The 20,049-nt window shown below is 47.5% G+C and overlaps 1 protein-coding gene across 1 annotated transcript in view; it reads right to left on the reverse strand.

The window, feature by feature from the left end:
- The window catches only part of LOC147095853 (E3 ubiquitin-protein ligase TRIM39-like), a 41,678-nt gene extending 22,458 nt beyond the window's left edge, over positions 1 to 19,220 (reverse strand). Inside the window, exons 1-3 of the mRNA XM_085974853.1 lie at positions 18,073 to 19,220; positions 9,829 to 9,924; positions 5,122 to 5,349 (exon numbers count right to left, since the gene is read on the reverse strand). Coding sequence (XP_085830979.1) covers positions 5,122 to 5,349; positions 9,829 to 9,924; positions 18,073 to 18,453 — 705 coding nt within the window. The 5' untranslated portion in view covers positions 18,454 to 19,220. The remainder of the gene's footprint in view (positions 1 to 5,121; positions 5,350 to 9,828; positions 9,925 to 18,072) is intronic.
- Between the last annotated feature and the right edge of the window lie 829 nt (positions 19,221 to 20,049).

A 20,049-nucleotide genomic window follows, 5' to 3' on the forward strand; every position in this document is an offset into this window, starting at 1 on the left:
TTTGTCAAGCAAGACCTGCCACCTATCAATCCAAAATAACAACAGAAAATGCTGGAAACACTCAGCAGGCCAGCATCCGTGGCGAGAGAAACAGAGTTAACGTTTCAGGTCTGGGACCCTTGGTCAGAACTGGTAAAAGTTGGAGATGTAACAGGTTTGAAGCAGGTGCAGAGGCAGGGAAAGGGGGCGGGGGGGGGGGGGAAGGAACTGAAGGCCCAGCCTGTGCTAGGATTGAACTCAGGAGGGAGAAAATGTTGCAAATGGGGATGGCAGAATCATCAACAGCCGCCTGAAAAAATGGGGGAGGTGGGGGTTATTGTCTGAAATTGTTGAACTCGATGTTGAATTCAGAAGTCTGTAAAGTGCCTCATCGAAAGACGAGGTGCTGTTCCTCGAGCTTACGTTGAGCTTCATTGGAACAGTGTAAGAGGCCGAGGACAGAGAGATCAGATTCGGAGTGGAGCGGAGAATTAAAGTGACAGGGGACCGGAAACTCGGGGTCACCCTTACGGACTGAACGGAGGTGTTCCGCAAAGCGGTCACCCAATCTGCGTTTGGTCTCCCCAATGTAGAGACCACCACTTTCAAGTCTCACTATTTTCTCTCTCTCTCTCGATGCTTTCTATTATTTTACCCACCCACTGATGTCAAACTCACAGGTCTATGGTTTGGTGGGTTTTATAAATTGGCTCTCCAACGTCTAGTCCCTTGGCCCACTCCCCAATTTCAGTTTGCCACCTCCTTTAATACTCCATTATGATGTCTGACAGGGTCTTGCTCCCTTCAGTATCCTATGGCCACTTATCAGAACTTTGTAGGCCATTTCTATGGGGTAGAGCGTCCACTTTGGGCGCAATCGGCAATCTGGGCGCAAATTGGGCTCGAAATTGCCCTAGTTTTCCGAAGTGAAGTTATGGTCCAAGTTTACGCTCAAACTCATTTGCTTAATCACAAACGTAAAATCTTCCATTCTCGTTGAAACACACAATTCTTACAGGGCTCATTGGGGTAGATGCAGGGAGGATGTTTCCCCCTGGCTGGGTAGTCTAGAACCAGGGGTCACAGTCTCAGAATAAGGGGTTGGCCATTTAGGACTGAGATGAGGAGAAATTTCTTCACTCAGAGGGTGGTGAATCTTTGGAATTCTCCACCCCAGAGAGCTGTGGAGGCTCAGTCGTTGAGTATATTCAAGACAGAGATCGATAGATTTTTGGATATTAAGGGAATCAAGGGATATGGGGATAGTGCAGGAAAGTGGAGATGAGGTAGAAGATCAGCCATGATCTTATTGAATGGCGGAGCAGGCTTGAGGGGCTGAATGGCCGACTCCTGCTCCTAATTCTTATGTTCCATGAACCAACGCAATCGGGCAGCGTTTTAGAATGTAATTGTTTATTTTTCCCCCTTGCAATAATGAATATTCCTTGATGTGTTTAAGAGTGATAACCTGGCGCAATTTTATTAATACAGCTGAAAATGAGTTTATCACAAAAAAATCAGCATTTTTATCAAGAATGTCAGCCCACTACCGGTGAGTAACCCGATTTTAAATAACTGAACATGGACTTGATAGAACCATTTACTAATTTACTAATAACACTGGTTTCTGAGTAAATTAAATGGCACGTCATTTGCAGTCAGCGGCGATCTCTGTGGTGAGAAGTTTGCCCTTTTCGATGTGCAATTGATCGCAGTGCTGTGAACAGGGGATTCCCAGCGAAGAGCTGCAGTGACATCAACAAGCTGTCGAAGCAGCCAATCACACTGAAGAATTCTCAGCCAGCAAACCAGGCAAAGAGAAACTGCTTTTATCTGGAATTTTTAAAAATGTTACAGAGAGCGAAATAAAGATTGGGACTTTCACATGGGGATTAAGGTAGAAGCTGAAATATCATGAACAAACTTTTAAATTAAAAAAAATTTTTTTTTTTTAAAAAAAAGGAGAAATTTGACACTCCACAGATATAAAAATTAGCTTTTCAGGGTCAGAAGTATAAAAGGTTAAAGTATAAAAGCAGGGAAGTCCTGCTACAACTGTACAGGGTATTGGTGAGACCACACCTGGAGTACTGCGTACAGTTTTGGTCTCCTTATTTAAGGAAGGATATACTTGCATTGGAGGCAGTTCAGAGACGATTCACTAGGTTAATTCCAGAGATGAGGGGATTGACTTATGAGGAAAGGTTGAGCAGGCTGGGCCTATACTCATTGGAATTTAGAAGAATGAGAGGTGATCTTATCGAAACATATAAGATACTGAGGGGGCTCGACAAGGTAGATGCAGGGAGGATGTTTCCCCTCATGGGGAAATCTAGAACTCGGGGGCACAGTCTCAGAATAAAGGGTCGCCCTTTTAGAACTGAGATGAGGAGGAATTTCTTCTCTCAGAGGATCGTAAATCTGTGGAATTCTCTGCCCCAGAGACCCGTGGAGGCTGGGTCATTAAATACATTTAAGGTGGAGAGAGACAGATTTTTGCAAGATAAGGGAGTGAAGGGTTATGGGGAGCGGGCTGGGAAGTGGCTTTGAGCCCAAGATCAGCCATTATCTCATTGAATGACGAAGCAGGCTCGAGGGGCCAAGTGGTCTATTCCCACTCCTATTTTTTATGTTCTTAGAACGGTAGTTTCGCAGTCAGTACGCAGTTAAAACCCCAGTTACACTTATTCCAACAAGGCTGAACATTGACTGGGGTATTCTACAGTGATATTAGCGTGGAAAAGCCCAAGTTTTTGTCAGTTTTACTGATCTCACTGATTACCGGCTATGGGCTGGTGGAGGCGGGGAGGGTCCACAGCGCAGCCCGTGTCGGAGCAGTGAATGACTGACCGCAACATCGGGACTTCCTCGTTTAGATGCGCGTGCGCCAAATCCTGACGTTGCGGTCAGTTTCGGAGGGATAACGACGGCCAATGCGGAGAGCTCATCATCATTCCCCACCGCAAATTCTGGGCCAATATTTTTTAATATTTAAAAACTTTTTCTTTTAAAGTGCCTAATAGTGCCTTTGCGCCTTTAAAAAAAAATGCTGAATTTTTAGAGCCCCCTCGAAGGGCCATGCAAATTTATTCCCCTTCAGGTATTTATCCAACTCCCTTTCGAAAGTTACTATTGAATCTGCTCCCACCGCCCTTTCAGGCAGCGCATTCCAGATCATAACAACTCGCTGCATAAATTTTCTTCCTCTCAATGTCGCCTCTGGTTCTTTTTAGCGGAAACTCATCACGTTGATTAATTGGATCTCGGGGCGTGGCCAGTTTTGTAGCGCGAGGTTGCTTAAACCAGCGTAATTGATCACGGAAGCTCGAGCTGCGCGGGGCGTAACTTGCGCTTGAAATTCCTCGATCTTTTCCGCTGGCAACCCATGCCTTATGTCTTTTGTTCCTCTTGCCCTTTAAATTGTAACCCTGTACGCGAGGCCAGGGGGGGCGGGGGTGGCGTGCAATCCTCAGATTAATTTGCAATCACTGGTGCGAGGAAGTTATTAAGGATGTCTGCAATGGCTGGGCCTTTTGTTGTCACGTCCCACTCAAGGCCCATCTGTTTCCTTTGTCACGCCCTGCGTATATTTAGAGAAACTTTTCACCTTTTGATAAATACATATTTGTTGCAATCCCTCACTTGGAATTTTGGGGAGGGGGAGATGTGGAAGGGGGAATTCTCCTGATCTCGTGCCATAACATTGGCAGAACTCCACCCCCTCAGCCCCGGAGAAATGCCGTAAAGGGCTCATTTACCCCATTTTCTCAGAGATTCTGCCAATCTTCCGGCTGAAAAATATGGCAGGAGATTGGGAGATCCCTGCAGAAATTCTTGCCCCCTAATCTCCAGCAACTTTGGCTCCTACTTAATTTCTTCACTCTCTTTTGCCTTCTCCCTATGTTCGCCCATTTCTTTAATCATGCCGGGAGTTTTACAATTATTCCCCTACCCTCCCGCTGCTGTGGTTTCAAGGCGCGCGCCTACAAGACTCATGAAGACCAAAACCTTGCATGTGACCGTGCACAACAACAACTTGCATTTATATAGCACCTTTAACGTAGTAAAACATCCCAAAATGCTTCATTATCAAACGATCAAACAAAATTTGACACCGAGCCACATAAGTAGATATTAGGACAGGTGACCAAAAGCTTGGTCAAAGAGGCAAGAAAGCCCTTCACCGGACATCTCAAAGTGCTTTACAGCCAATGAAGTACTTTTTGGAGTGTAGTCACTGTTGTAATGTGGGAAACGCAGCAGCCAATTTGCGCACAGCAAGCTCCCACAAAGAGCATTGTGATAATGACCAGATAATCTGTTGTTTTGTTGTCGATTGAGGGATAAATATTGGCCAGGCCACTGGGAAGAACTCCCCTGCTCGTCTTTGAAATATGCCACGTCCACCTGAGAGAGCTCGGTTTAACGTCTCATTCAAAAGACGGCACCTCTGACACTGCAGCACTCCCTCAGCACTGCACTGGAGTGTGTCAGCGTAGATTTATGTGCTCAAGTCCCTGGCGTGGGACTTGAACCCACAACCTTCTGACTCAGAGGCAAGTGTGCTACCCAATGAGCCACAGCTGACACTTCGGTTTTAAGGAGCGTCTTAAAAGTAGGAGAGAGAGGCGGAGAGGTTTAGGCAGGGAATCCCAGAGCTTAGGGCCCAGGCAGCTGAAGGCACGGCCGCCAATGGTGGAGCGATTAAAATCGGGGATGCTCAGGAGGCTAGAAGTGGAGGAGCGGAAATATCTCGGAGGGTTGGAGGAGGTCCTACAGATAATGAGGTGACGAGGCCATGGAAGGGATTTGAAAACAAGGATGAGAATTTTAAAAATCGAGGCGTTGCCGGACCGGGAGCCAGTGTAGGTTAGCGAGCACGGGGTGATGGGGGAAATGGGAGTTGACGTGAGTTGGGATACGGGAAGCCGAGTTTTGGATTGACCGTAAGTTTACGGAGGCTGCAAGGTGGGAGATCAGCCAGGAGAGCGTTGGAACAGTCGAGTCTCGAGGTAAAAAAGGCCTGGATGAGGGGTTTCAGCGGCAGATGAGCAAAGGCAGGGTCCGTAAATGTACGCAATTTGGAGGCTGAAGGAGCCCAACCATTGCGGAGTTCCCTTATTAACACCAGGCCAACCTCACCTTCAGATTGAGAACACTGTCCTTCATCTGCCTCTCGATTTCTTGGATGTTATTCCGCAGGGCAGTCAACTCCTGGAACAGATCCTCGGTCATGCTCTGGAGCTTGCGGCTGGACTCCCGTTCCTCCTGCCGGATCTGCTGGATCAGGCAGCTCTCCTCATCGTTCAGGTAGACGTGGAGCTTACGGAACGAGTTCTTGATCTGAGACTCCGTCTGCCGCGCCCAGTCCTGCAGTAGACATCACACAAAGTGGCGCAACGAATTAGTGCATTGCCAACAGCTGGGCAACTGTTTACAGAATGGGGAGTCAGGAGTTCGCTAGACCACCCTTTATCTCCCGCCATGTACCCTATATTAATTTCTAGACTCTCTCAGGCGCCCATGTTCTTCCTGGCAACCTCTCAGGGACAACGGTGTAAAATGGGCAGTATGGAATTAACTGCCCGTCATACACAACAGCCGCATTTAGTAATATAGGAACAGGAGGAGGCCGTTTAGCCCCTCGAGCCTGCTCCGCCATTCATTGAGATCATGGCTGATCTGTGATCTAACTCCATACACCCGCCTTTGGCCCATGTCCCTCAATACCTTTGGTTAACAAAAATCTATCAATCTCCGATATAAAATTAACAATTGATCGAGCATCAATTGCTGTTTGCGGAAGAGAATTCCAAACTTCTACCACCCTTTGTGTGTAGAAGTGTTTCCTAATTTCACTCCTGAAAGGTCTGGCTCTAATTTTTAGACTATGTCCCCTAGTCCAAGAATCCCCAACCAGCGAAAATAGTTTCTCTCTATCTACCCCAACAGTTCCCCTTAATATCTTGAAAACTTAGATTAGATCACCCCTTAACCTTCTAAATTCTAGGGAATACAACCCTAGTTTGTGTAATCTCTCCTTGTAATTTAACCCTTGGAGTTTGCATATCATTCTGGTAAATCTACGCTGCACTCCCTCCAAGGCCAATGTATCCTTCCGAAGGTGTGGTGCCCAGAACTGCTCACAAGACTCCAGGTGTGGTCTAACCAGGGTTTTGTATAGTTGCAGCATCACTTCTACCCCCTTGTATTCTAGTCCTCTTGATACAGGTAGACTATCCTTTATCCGAACTTCCGAAAACCTCTAAAAACCGAAAGTTTTTTCGTTCAGCGTAAGTCGTGCGCACGACATGACCAGAGTGGCGCACGACTTACGCTGAGCAGGGCAGAGGGTCACAGAGTTCCCTCCTGGGTAGGAGATTGCAGGCCGAGCCGGGCAGTGTGAAGGAGGTACCGGGAGAGTGAACCCAACAATACAGCGGCCCGCCCGATAGCTGCAGCGGCCCGTCCGATATTCTTTTCTCCCCCCCCGCCGCCGACCCGACCCGAACCGCGGCCCGTCCGATATTCTTTTCTCCCCCCGCCCCCGACCCGACCTGCGGCCCGTCCGATATTCTTTTCTCCCCCCCCCCCCCACCCCGACCCGAACCGAACCGCGGCCCGTCCGATATTCTTTTCTCCCCCCCACCGACCCCCGACGACCCCCCCACCCCCGACCTGAACCGCGGCCCGTCCAATATTCTTTTCTCCCCCCGCCCCCACCCGACCCCCGACCTGATTTGCGGGCCAGCTTAGTAGGAGTCAGCCGATATCCGGCTTTCCAGAGAAGCAGGAAGGGGAATGAGACACGGAACAGTCGCAAGAGGTAGCCTGAACTTTTAAAATTTATATTAAATACAAATTTCCCAGTCTTATAATAATACCTTCTGAAATCCGCAAAATTCCGAAAAGCGAAACTCAGCTGGTCCCAAGGCTTTCGGATAAGGGATAGTGTACCTGTATGAAGGCCAGCATCCCATTAGCCTTTTTGATTATTTTCCGTACCTGTTCATGACATTTTAATGTACCTGGACCCCTCAAATCTCTTTGGACCTTCACTGTTTTTAGCTTTTCACCATTTAGAAAGTGCCCTGTTCTATCCTTTTTAGGTCGAACGTGGATGACCTCACATTTGCCTGCATGGAAATCCATTAGCCGCAGCATTTCCTTTCCACTGAAGTCAGTTCGAAATTAAATTGATATTAAAGCCAATTCCCCATCGCCCACTTTACACTCTCACCCAAGGTTAGAATGAGCCCCCTCGTGTTATTCCCTCGGCCCCTCATATCATCACCTTGGTGTCCCGTGTACCCCATATTATTTCACTCAGCTCCTTGTGCACCCCATGTTATTCCCTAACTCTCATGTCGCCGATGTTTTTCTCTGCCCCTCACGTACCCCACATTATCTACTGCACCCCAAGTACCTGCTGTTATTCTCTTACTCCTGTGTACTTCCCGCTATTCTCTCAACCCCCTCATGTATCTTATGGTATTGGCACACCCCGTTCTCTCTTTCTATACACCCAGCGTTATTCTCTCACCCTCATGTGCCCTGGAATATTCTGTGTCCCTCATCTACTTGCCCCTCACTTATTGTTGTTATCTATTCCGCCCCCCCAACCCTCAGGCACCTCTCTTCCACCACCCTCAACTCCCTGTCCATTGCTGTATCTTTCCACCGCCTGGCCACCTGTTGTGGATGAACCAGCGGCTTCTCCCACTTAACATTGGCATCACCAAAGATGCACTGTTTATCTTCTTCCACAAATGGTGCCTGTGGTCCCCCCAATTCGATCCCATCCGCCCGCTCGCTCCAGACGGTGCCCACCCTGGGGTGCCCTGCTCGACTCCCCCAGCCGAGCTTCACACCCACGTCCTATCGATGGCCCAGACTCCACCTCCGTCTCCACCCCTACCTCACCTCCGCCACTGCAGAAACCCTCATTTACGCCCTGGGTCACTCCAGGCTTGACTTCTCCAGCACTCTGCTTGCCCACTACGCGGGCACCGGGCTACAATCAACTCCAACGCAGGAGAGCCCCTTCACCCATATCCAGCATCACCCCCAGTCCTTGCCGATTTTCACTGGCTCCCCCCCCCGAGTCCCCGAGTGGAACTAATTGAACAGCTCTTTCACACTTGTTTTCAAATCTCAAGTCCCATATTCCATCCCCTAGTTGGGTAAAGTTAGCTGATCTGAGCTGGGGTAAGAACGAACGGACTTGCATTTCTATCGTGCCTTTCAGGGCCGACGAGGTACTTTTGAAGTGACGTCACTGCTGTAACGCAAGGAACGCGGCAGCCAATTTGCGCACAGTAAGCTCCCACAAACAGCAATGTGATAATGACCAGATAATGTTTTTTTAATGATGTTGGTTATGGGATAAATATTGGCCAGGACAGTGGGGGGGGGAAACTTCTGCCCCCTACTCTTCTTCAAAGTAGTCATGGAGTTATACAGCACAGAAAAAGGCCCTTCGGCCCATCATGTCCGCGCCGGCCATCAAGCCCTGTCTATTCTAATCCCATTTTCCAGCTCTTGGTCCATAGCCTTGTATGCTATAGCGTTTCAAGTGCTCATCTAAATGCTTCTTGAATGTTGTGAGGGTTCCTGCCTCTACCACCCTTTCAGGCAGTGAGTTCCAGATTCCAACCACCCTCTGGGTGAAAAAGTTTTCCCTCAAATCCCCTCTAAACCTCCTGCCCCTTACCTTGAAACTATGCCCCCTGGTTATTGACCCCTCTACTAAAGGGGAAAAGTTCCTTTCGATCTACCCTATCTATGCCCCTCATAATTTTGTACACCTCAATCAGGTCCCCTCTCAGCCTTCTCTGATCTAAGGGAAACAACCCCAGCCTGTCCAGTCTCTTCATAGCTGAAGCACTCCAGCCCAGGTAACATCCTGGTGAATCTCCTCTGCACCCTCTCCAATGCAATCACATCCTTCCTATAGTGTGGCGACCAGAACTGCACACAGTATTCCAGCTGTGGCCTAACTAGCATTTTGTTCAGCTCCATCATAACCTCCCTGCTCTTATATTCTATGCCTCGGCTAATGTAGGCAAGTATCCCATATTCCTTTTTAACCACCTTATCTACCTGTCCTGCAGGATCTGTTACATCCACCTGAGAGGGCAGATGGGGCCTCAGTTCAATGGATCATCTGAAAAATGGCACCTGCGACAGTGCAGCACTCCCTCAGTACCACACCAGGTGCGTCAGCCTGGATTTTGTGCTCAAGTCTCTCTCTCTCTCTCTCTCTCTCTCTCTCTCATTCAAGCGGTAGAGCTGCCACAACTGGCACCAGCCTCAACTTCCCTCTGAAAGGGGAGAAATCAGCCAGTGCTCCCTATGATCGCCATCCGGTGACACTGCAGGAAACTACATGTGTTCGGGGATTGGCTGCGATGCCCCCCACAGCCAAATATCCTGCCGGGGCCCACAAAGAATCAGGGCCAGTTAGGCGAGGTAGCGGAGGGCGAGTGACACTCGTGGAACTGGAGCCCGACGGGAGTCAGCACCTTCAGTGAAAGGAGGGGGGGGGAAAAAGGTGAGAGTGGAGCAATAATGAACAATTAATTAAAGCTGATCATGTGCGATTACTCTTCAAGATTTATTACACACTTTCCAGCTTGGCGTTACTGTATTCAGCAGTGAGTGGCAATTTGTGAAAAATGGTTTCATTAAATGGAAAGTATGTAATTAGCATTCTGCTCATTAAATGGTCGGGTTAATTAAGCAGATGCATACAAGTAATTGGATCGTCCCATGCACTTTAAGAACTGCAGACTCCCCAGGGAGAGGACTCCCTCTGCTGGCGCCTCACTGCATCACACATTCTGTTACCTGTAATCTTGTCAAGTACTTCTCCGATTTTGTTTTCAGTGCGTCGCACTTGGTTCTTCTGTCCTGGAGGGACCTCAGGGTGTTTTCTATTTCTTCCTAAACAAACAGAGAAAGAGCTTGTTTTATCTCCGGGTATCATTGCATGTGATGGCTCAAAATAACTGAAAACAAGGATTTGGTCAGACATTGTCCTTTCCCCCTCTGGGACTGGGTGGTGCAGTGGGTCAGACATTGTCCTTTCCCCCTCTGGGACTGGGTGGTGCAGTGGGTCAGACACTGTCCCTTCCCCCTCTGGGATTGGATGGTGTAGTGGGTCAGACACTGTCCTTTCCCCCTCTTGGATTGGATGGTGTAGTGGGTCAGCCACTGTCCTTTCCCCCTCTTGGATTGGATGGTGTAGTGGGTCAGACACTGTCCCTTCCCCCTCTGGGATTGGATGGTGTAGTGGGTCAGACACTGTCCTTTCCCCCTCTGGGACTGGGTGGTGCAGTGGGTCAGACACTGTCCTTTCCCCCTCTGGGACCGGGTGGTGCGGTGGGTCAGACACTGTCCTTTCCCCCTCTCTGGGATTGGGCGGTGCAGTGGGTCAGACACTGTCCTTTCCCCCTCTGGGACTGGGTGGTGCGGTGGGTCAGGCACTGTCCTTTCCCCCTCTGGGACTGGGTGGTGCGGTGGGTCAGACACTGTCCTTTCCCCCTCTGGGATTGGATGGTGCAGCGGGTCAGACACTGTCCTTTCCCCCTCTGGGACTGGGTGGTGCAGTAGGTCAGATATTGCCTTTTTACCCATATAAGATGTGTTTGAACATTCTCAGGCGGATGAGCTGCAGCAATTGTCTACAGGGCCCCTTGATTTGGAATAGGGGAAAAAAAAATCACTTAATGTTCCCCCTCCCGATCACTGTCCAGAAACCCATACCATCGGAACAGGAGGTGGTCAGCCCCTCGAGCCTGTTCTGCCATTTAATTAGATCATGGCTGATCTATATCTTAACTCCATCTACCCAATTCACAATTCACAATTCAAATCGCTTTATTGGCATGATAAGTTACATCTTATGTTGCCAAAGCATCAAAATACATTTATGGTTTAGCACATAAACGCAGTTCTATTCATACATTGTATAAACAGGTATATCCCTGAGTGTATAAATATACATTCGCATTGTTTATATATATTCTTTTCTTAGTTTACTGGTTGTCCCTCTGTTCATGGCAAGCTGTAACATAGTGTGCCGCCAGTGTTATACAGCTTCTCTCCTCTCCCAGTAGGAATGGGAGTTTTTGGTTGTCATTCAGATTTCTGAAATCAGGGCATATTTGTGAGAATTTTTGGTAGAAATTCTCCCTGATGCCCTGGTATTTTCCACAAGCTGTGAGGAAGTGCATCTCTGTCTCCACCACTCCCTGACTGCAGTGAGAGCATATCCTGTCCTCTCTTGGCAGCCTGGTCTGCCTGTGTCTGCCTTTTTCGATCGCTAGGCTATGTTCGCTAAGTCTGTACCTTGTCAAGGTTCTTCTCAGTTTGTTATCCTTCACCATGGTCAGGTAATCAGCTATGTTGTATTGTCTGTTTAGGGCCAAGTAGCAATTGAGTTTGCTTTGGGTTTTTGTTGTTTCTGCCCAATATGTCAGATATTTTTCCTTTTGCTTAGCGACGATTGTGTTGGGTCGAATTCTTTGTGTTACCCTGTCACTGTCCTGGGGCTGGTTATTGTTAGTATTGTTAGTAGTTACTTCACTGAGTCCCAGGACTAGTTGACTGAGGGTATTCTTCTTTATGGTCAGCTCTTGGCATTTCAGGGCGTCGTAGTGATAGCATTGGGGATTGCTCATTTGTAGGTGATTCCAAAATTTGGTGGCTCTTTTTTGGATAGTGATTATTAATGGATATTGGCCTAGTTCCGCCCTGCATGCATTGTTTACTGTTTTCCTTTGAGTCCGGAGGATACTTTTACAGAATTCTGCATGTAGGATCTCAATTGGGTGTTTGTCCCATTTTGCAAATTCTTGTTGAGTTAGCGGTCCCCATACCTCACTGCCATAGAGTGCAATTGGTTCAATTACTGATTTGAAAATTTTGAGCCAAATGCTAATTGGGATTTCTATTTGGATTGATTTTTTGATGGCATAGAAAGCCCTTCTTGCTTTCTCTTTCAGTTCATTCACAGCCAGTTTGAAGTTTCCCGTAGAACTGATTTTTAAGCCCAAGTATGTGTAGTTAGTGGTTTGTTCAATTTTGGTTGTTCCTACTGTGAAATTTATTTTGGGTCCCTGATGTTTGGATCTTTGCTGGAACACAAGGACTTTGGTTTTTTGGGGATTTATTGTCAGGGCCCAAGTCTGGCAGTACGACTCCAGCAGGTCCAGGTTTTGCTGTAGCCCCTCTTTAGTAGGTGACAGCAGAACCAGGTCGTCTGCATAGAGGAGGAATTTAACCTTGGATTCATATAGGGTGAGGCCGGGTGCTGTAGATTGTTCAAGTAGTTTTGCCAATCCATTTATGTAAATATTAAAGAGTGTCGGTGAGATTGGCGAGCCCTGCGTCACCCCCCGCCCCTGTGGGAAGTATTTTGTTTGTTTGTCTCCAATTTTAACTGCACATTTGTTGTTTGTATACATTGATTTAATTACATCATATGTTTTCCCTCCTACCCCACTTTCGATAAGTTTCAGGAATAAACCGTCATGCCAGATGGAGTCGAAAGCCTTCTGGAAATCTACAAAGCATGCGTAGATTTTGCTTTTGCTATGGTGAACGTGTTTGTCAATTAGGGTCTGTAGGGTGAAGATATGATCGGATGTTCTATAGTTTGGCAGGAATCCAATTTGGCTTTTACTCAAGACATTGTGCTCCTCAAGGAAGTTTATAAGTCTTCTGTTTATGATGCTACAGAATACCTTCCCCAGGTTACTGTTTACACAGATGCCTCGATAGTTGTTTGGGTCGATTTTGTCCCCACTTTTGTATATGGGCGTTATGAGTCCTTTGTTCCAGATATCAGGGAAATAACCGACACTCAGAACCAAGTTGAAGAGTTTTAGGATAGCCAGTTTCATTTTGTTGTCTGTGTGTTTAATCATCTCGTTTAGTATGCCGTCTGTCCCGCAGGCTTTTCCTGGTCGCAGGTCCTTGAGTTTTTCAAGAAGTTCTTTTTCTGTTATTATGGCGTCCAGCGGGTTTTGGTTATCTTTTATGGCCATTTCTAGCTTTTCCAGTTTTTTGCATATTTGGTGTTGCTCTGGTCTTAGTGTGTTTTTCTGGTATAATTTTTCAAAGTGGTTTACCCATGTGTCCCCATTTTGAATGGCCAAATCGTCGTGTTGTTTTTTGTGTAGTGTTTTCAAGTTTTCCCAGAAACAATTGGAATCAATGGATTCCTCCATGGAGCTGAGTGTATTCTTAATATATTGCTCTTTTTTGGTTCTGAGTGTGTTTCTGTATTGTGTTAGTGTCTGACAATAAGTAAGGCGTAGTTCCTCGTTTTCTGGATGTCTGTGTTTTTGGTTTGATATTTTTCTAAGTTTTTTCCTCATGTTATGGCAATCTCGGTCAAACCATTTTTCATAGTTTTTTGTTTTGGGTTTGTTCTTGCGAGCTTTCAAGTTTGCATTTGTTGCCAAATTATCAAAAATATTGTTTAGTTTACTAACTGCCCGGTTTACGCCTTCTTTATTGTGAGTGTATATGTTATCCAGAAAGGTGTCCAAGAGAGCTTGAGTTGATGCATTGCTAATTGTTTTCTGGTATTTTTCCGTGTCGTTTTTGGCCCATCTGTACGATTTTTTGGTGTTGTACAGTTTACTGGGTTGTGTTTCTATGTTGTTTGTTTCTGTCTTTTTGAGGAACATAGTAATTTGACTGTGATCTGACAGTGTTGTTTGTGGTTTGACTGTGAATGCTCTGAAAGAGGATGGGTCTAAGTCTGTAATCATATAGTCTACTGTGCTGCAGCCAAGAGGTGAGCAATAGGTCGATCTTCCTAGGAGGTCTCCTATGAACCTACCATTGACAATGTACAGACCCAGGTTTCGACAGAGCTGTAGTAGCTGTTTTCCGTTGGTATTTGACTGCTTGTCGCAGTTATGCCTGTATGGAAGGGAAGGGATGTCAAAGTGGTTATTCCCGAAAATGTAATTGTTTCCCTGATTATTGGTGAAGTCTGGTTCTTCGCCCGTTGGTTCCCTATCCCTTACCTAACAAAAATCTATCAATCTCAGTTTGAATATTTTCCAATTGACCCCCAGCCTCAACAGCTCTTTGGGGGAAGAGAGTTCCCGATTTCCACTGCCCTTTGTGTGAAGAAGTGCTTCCTGACATCACCCTGGAACGGCATTGCTCTAATTTTAAAGTTATGCCCCCTCGTTCTGGACTCCCCCATGGAGGAAATAGTTTGTCTTTATCTACCCTATCAACTCCCTTAATCAATTAGATCGCCCCTTAATCTTCTATACTCAAGGGAATACAAGCCCAGTCTGTGCAACCTGTCTTCATAATTTAACACCTTTTAGCCCCAGTATCATTCTTACCTGCTAGAAAGTGCCTGGGGACACCGCGTAAACAGGTCAGCGCACTTAATGTTCCTTTCACCACAGCCGCCATTTTCTCAGTGCAATATTTAGAAGGGAGTGTTAATGTGCTAGAGGAATGGGCTTCAATGGAAAAGTTCATGTACTAGAGGGACAGGGTTCGATGAGAGAGTTAATGTATTAGAGAGACGGACTTTGATGGGAGAGTTAACCTTGTGTGTGGACAAGATCGGCATTTCTGCGATGCCTCCCACAGTGGAATGGCAGCTAACTCTCACTCTGGGCTCACACACAAAGAACAACAGTGCAGATGCTGGCGTGCGGCCGGTACCTGCAGAACTGTACCCCAGCGAGATTCGGCGCCACTCAGGAGAGAAGCGCCTGAAAAAAACTAGAAGGCATCAGAAAGCTGAGGCACTGAGCAGCACAGGTGGAGCTCCATCCCACTGCCCTCACAATATTCCACGTTAAAATATCCTGTAGTAACTGTGAAATAAACTGGGGCACTTTCAGGGTCAGTGCTGCCGAGTGCCTCAGCTCCCTGATGCCTTCCAGTTTGGTTTAAAAATCGGGTTTTGTCACTCACCCTTTCAACAGCACCATGCATTCGCACAGTGCTCCCTCACCCCATGAAACATCCCAAGGGTCTTTAACCAGGACCGCGGCAGGCACTGAACAAGTAGCGGGACAGAAGTCAGGGGAGACGACTGAAAGCACAAGGGAAGAAAGGACTTGCATCTCTACAGCGCCTTTCCCAACCTCAGGATGTCCCAAAGCGCTTTACGGCCAATGAGGTAGTTTTGAAGTGTAGTCACTGTTGTAGGAAACGCGGCGGCCAATTTGCGCACAGCAAGCTCCCACAAACAGCAATGTGACAATGAGCAGTTCATCTGTGATAACAACAGAAAGTGCTGGAAACACTCAACAGGTCGGGCAGCATGGAGGAGAGAACAAACAGAGTCAACGTCCGGGTCGAACCCTTCGTCAGAACTGGAAAAGGTTAGGGAGGAGAGATTTTTAAGCAGAGGCAGAGAGGAGGGGAGGAAAGAACAAAGGGAAGGTCTGTGATAGGATGGAAGACAGGAGAGATTGACTGACAAAAGGGAGGATAGTGCCAGGCAAAAAGGAGGTAGTGGGACAGTTCATCTGTGATGTTGGCGGAGGGATAGATGTTGGCCAGGACACCTGGCCTTTTCTTCGAAATAGTGCCATGGCATCTTTTACGTCCAGAAAAGACGGCACCTCCGACAGTGCAGCACTCCCTCAGTACTGCACTGGAGCGTCAGCCTAGATTATGTGCTCATGTCTCTCCAGCGACTCTCTGCTGACTCAGAGGCGAGAGTGCTTTAAAAAAATTATTGGATCTATTCAACATTAAACACATTTACAACACCGTGATCATTCCTTTATCAGTTTTTAGACACAGCAATTAAAGTCATCATTAAAGACATTAATCATTATTCTGTTATACTGTACAGTCTTTCCTTAAACCATTTACTAACTTCAGAAATTATAGTTCAATTTGTCACCCATGACATATAAAACCGGTCAAAAAAATGCTATCCTTAAATTCTTTTCCAAATAATAAATCCACAAGGCCTTATAGTGCTCTTTTAGTCTATATCTGGAATACTCTTTCAGGTTTATTCTTCTTCCCTTATAAAGCAGAGCATTCCTTCGTTGAACTATCACGAAGCTGGTCACACTAGAGGCGAGAGTTCCACCCACTGAGCCACAGTCAGAGAGGCTGTTGGAGGGAGAGGAGTAGGGCGGCAGAGGAATTTAGAGAAAGGGTTGGAAAAAGCACAGAGGGGTAGGGGGCAGAGAGACAGAGAGCGAGACAGAGAGCGAGAGAGGTTCATGCAAGAGTTGGAAGTGTGGAGTACAAGCCCACACCCTAATGGCTCTGTTCAGTGTCAATATCAAACACTGAGCTCTGTGTTCAACCCTCGCACTGTCCATTATTGTGTTATTACTGTACAGTCCTATGTTACAACAGTGACTACATTTCTTTAAAAAAAAACGTACTTCATTGGCTGTGAAGGGCTTTGGGACGTCCTGAAGTTGTGAATGACGCTATATAAATGCAAGTCTTTCTTACTGGGAGGAATTCTCATAAGACGCCAATTCTGAAGACTAAGATGAATACACATACAATAAGAGAGAGTGAAAGACAGGGTGGTATACATGCAGGCAGGTAGAGAGATAAAGATACAGCAGACAAACATGGAGACAGAGCGAGTTACACATAGACAGAAAGACGGGGGGGGGGGGGGGGGTAGTGGAGTAGGAGAGAAGGAAGCAACTGGTCCACTGGTTTAATTTAAAGTCTGCACCCAGCTGAAGTTAAGACCACATGAACCGTGGGCTTGAAGGAATAGACCAGGTTAAACCTACACTAACGGTGAAATAACTAAGCAGACCCCAGGCTACCTGTGAGCAACGCCAGCATATCTATAGGAACAGAAGCAGGCCATTCAGCCCCTCAGCCTGTCCTGCCGTTTAATTATATTGGTGGAGAGAGTTCCAGATTTCCACTTCCCCTTGTGTGGAAAAAGTGATGCCTGTTTTTTTTTAACCCCTGAATGGCCTGAACTCTAATGTTAAAATAGAAAATAAATGACATTAAATTAACTTAGATCAAATTAAATTGTGTTGAATCTGCAGCACATAAACAGGCCATTCGGCCCAACTGGTCCGTGCCGGTGTTCATGCTCCACACGAGCCTCCTCCCTCTCTACTACATCTCACTCTATCAGCATATCCTTCTATTCCTTTCTCTGCTCTCTCAGGTGGGTGTAAAAGATCCCATGGCACTATTTCGAAGAAGAGCAAGGGAGTTCTCCCCGGTGTCCTGGGCAATATTTATCCCTCAATCAACAAAACCAAAACAGATTATCTGGTCATCATCACATTGCTGTTTGTGGGAGCTTGCTGTGTGCAAACTGGCTGCCGCGTTTCCCACATTACAACAGTGACTCCACTTCAAAAGTACTTCATTGGCTGCAAAACGCTTTGAGACATCTGGTGGTCGTGGAAGGCGCTATATAAATGCAAGCCTTTCTTTTTTCCCTCATATACTTAAAATTCACCAGAATGATACCGGGGCTAAAATGATTAAATTATGAGAACAGGTTGCTTAGACTAGGCTTGTATTCCCTCGAGTATAGAAGATTAAGTGGTGATCTGATTGAGGTGTTTAAGATGATTTAAGGATTTGATAGGGTACAGGGAGAAACTATTTCCTCGGCAGGGGGGAAAGAGTCCAGAACGGAGAGAGGGGGGGGCATAACCTTAAAAATTAGGTTCAGGGTGATGTCAGGAAGCATTTCTTCACAGAAATAGTGGAAATCTGTGAAACTCTCTCCCCAAAAAGCCACTGAGGTGGCAGCGGGTCAATTGAAAATTTCAAAACTGAGATTGATAGATTTTTGTTAGATAGGAGTATTAAGGGTTACAGAACCAAGGCGGGTAGATGGAGTTAAGATATTTGAGGGGCTAAACGGCCTTTACCTGTTCCTATGTTCCTACTGACCCCGCTTCTCCTTAAATACACGACACTATTTGTCTCAACCGCTCCATCTGGTAGCCAGTTCCACATTCTCGCCACTCTCTGGGTAAAGAAGTTTCTCCTGAATTCCTTGCTGGACTTCTTGGTGGCTTATTTCATATTGATGGTGTTTGGAATTGAATTAAAACCGTGGTTTCTCCTCACCTTGTACTCAGCCATGGCTTCCTCCATGCCGATTATTCTGTGGCTGCGGTGCTGCTGGGAGTCTCGGCACTGACAGCAGATGAGCGCCTGGTCATCCTTGCAGTACAAGGCCCGCTTCTGCTGGTGCTGGGGGCAGACCTGCACGTCCTCCTGGCCCCGGAGGGACTCGATGACACCGGCCAGGGCCCGGTTCCTGGGCAGGTTGTCGGAGGGGCAGATCTTGCGGCAGATGGGGCAGATGTTCCTCTGCTGCTGACGCCAGAACTCCAGCAGGCAGCGGCGGCAGAAGGTGTGCTCGCAGCGGGTCAGCACCGGGTCCTCGAAGTAGTCCAGGCACACGGAGCAGGTCAGGTCGGACTTGAAGCGAGAGGACGATGCCATAGGGCTTGACGGACCGACCGGCTTACAGCTAATGTGTTGTCTCGCTGTCGATACGTGATGATGATGGTGGCGGTGGGAGGGAACACTGGTTTCAGAAGCTCAGCCTTGGATGTTAAGTTTCACTTTCACTTTCTATTCCTGCGATGCGACTCACGCTTTTAAGGGAAATATAACCTGAAACTGACAGGCTTCCCGAAACACCCACACTCCAGCATGACACCCCTCCCCACAATCGGCATTTACAAAGGGGAAATACGCCAATCCCACGCTCGGAGTTCGACCTGCCAATGAATCACTGGGAGAATCAGCCTCACAAGCTTGTAGCTCTTAACTCTTGAGAGCGCAAGGGTCGGTGAATTTACCTGCAGAAGTACCCTGGAAATTCAAACCCAGCCACTGGGTATGGGGAAAAAGAGAGTCTTGCATTTCTATAGCGCCTTTCACCACCTCAGGACGTCCCAAAGCGCTTCACATCCTGTGCTTTTTTGAAGTGTCCTCACTGTTGTAATATAGGGAAACGCACAGCAAGCTCCCACAAGCAACCACATAAATACTGTGTCAACAAGAGCAGGTCAGAGGCTGGGTATTCTGCTGCGAGTGTCTCACCTCCTGACTCCCCAAAGCCTTTCCACCATCTACAAGGCACAAGTAAGGAGTGTGATGGAATACTCTCCACTTGCCTGGATGAGTGCAGCTCCAACAACACTCAAGAAGCTCGACACCATCCTGGACAAAGCAGCCCGCTTGATTGGCACCCCATCCACCACCTTAAACATTCACTCCCTCCACCACCGACGTACTGTGGCTGCAGTGTGTACCATCTACAAGATGCACTGCAGCAACTCGCCACGACTTCTTTGGCAGCACCTCCCAAACCCGCGACCTCTTCCACCGAGAAGGACAAGGGCAGCAGGCGCATGGGAACACCACCACCTCCCAGTTCCCCTCCAAGTCACACACCATCCTGACTTAGAAGTATATCGGCCGATCCTTCATCGTCGCTGGGTCAAAATCCTAGAACTCCCTCCCTAACAGCACGGTGGGAGCACCTTCACCACATGGACTGCAGCGGTTCAAGAAGGTGGCTCACCACCACCTTCTCGAGGGCAATTAGGGATGGGCAATAAATGCTGGCCTTGCCAGCGACACCCACATCCCATAAACGAATAAAATGACTGGATAATCTGTTTTAGCGACGTCGGTTGAGGGATTAATATTGGCCCTGGACACCCCGGGGGAGAACTCCCCTGCACTTCTTCGATATAGTGGCCATGGGATCTTTTACGTCCACCCGAGAGGGCAGACGGGGACCTCGGCTTAATGTCTCATCCGAAAGGCGGCACCTCCCGACAGTGCAGCGCTCCCTCAGCACTGCATTGGGAGAGTCAGCCTGGATTTTGTGCTCAAGTCCCTGGAGTGGGGACTCTGAACGCACGACCTTCTGGCTCAGAGGCAGGAGCGCTACCCACTGAGCCATGGCTGACACGGTGTTACGGTCGCGGTACTGGAACAGTAACGCACAAGTTGCGAGTTCGAAATCTGCCACAGCAAGTTTTGACATTGAAAGAAAGAACTTGCATTTATACAGCGCCTTTC

Source organism: Somniosus microcephalus, unplaced genomic scaffold, assembly GCF_052327205.1.
Source record: "Somniosus microcephalus isolate GS21.2 unplaced genomic scaffold, FLI_Smic_1.0 unresolved_chr1, whole genome shotgun sequence".
NCBI classification, from domain to species: Eukaryota; Metazoa; Chordata; class Chondrichthyes; order Squaliformes; family Somniosidae; genus Somniosus; species Somniosus microcephalus.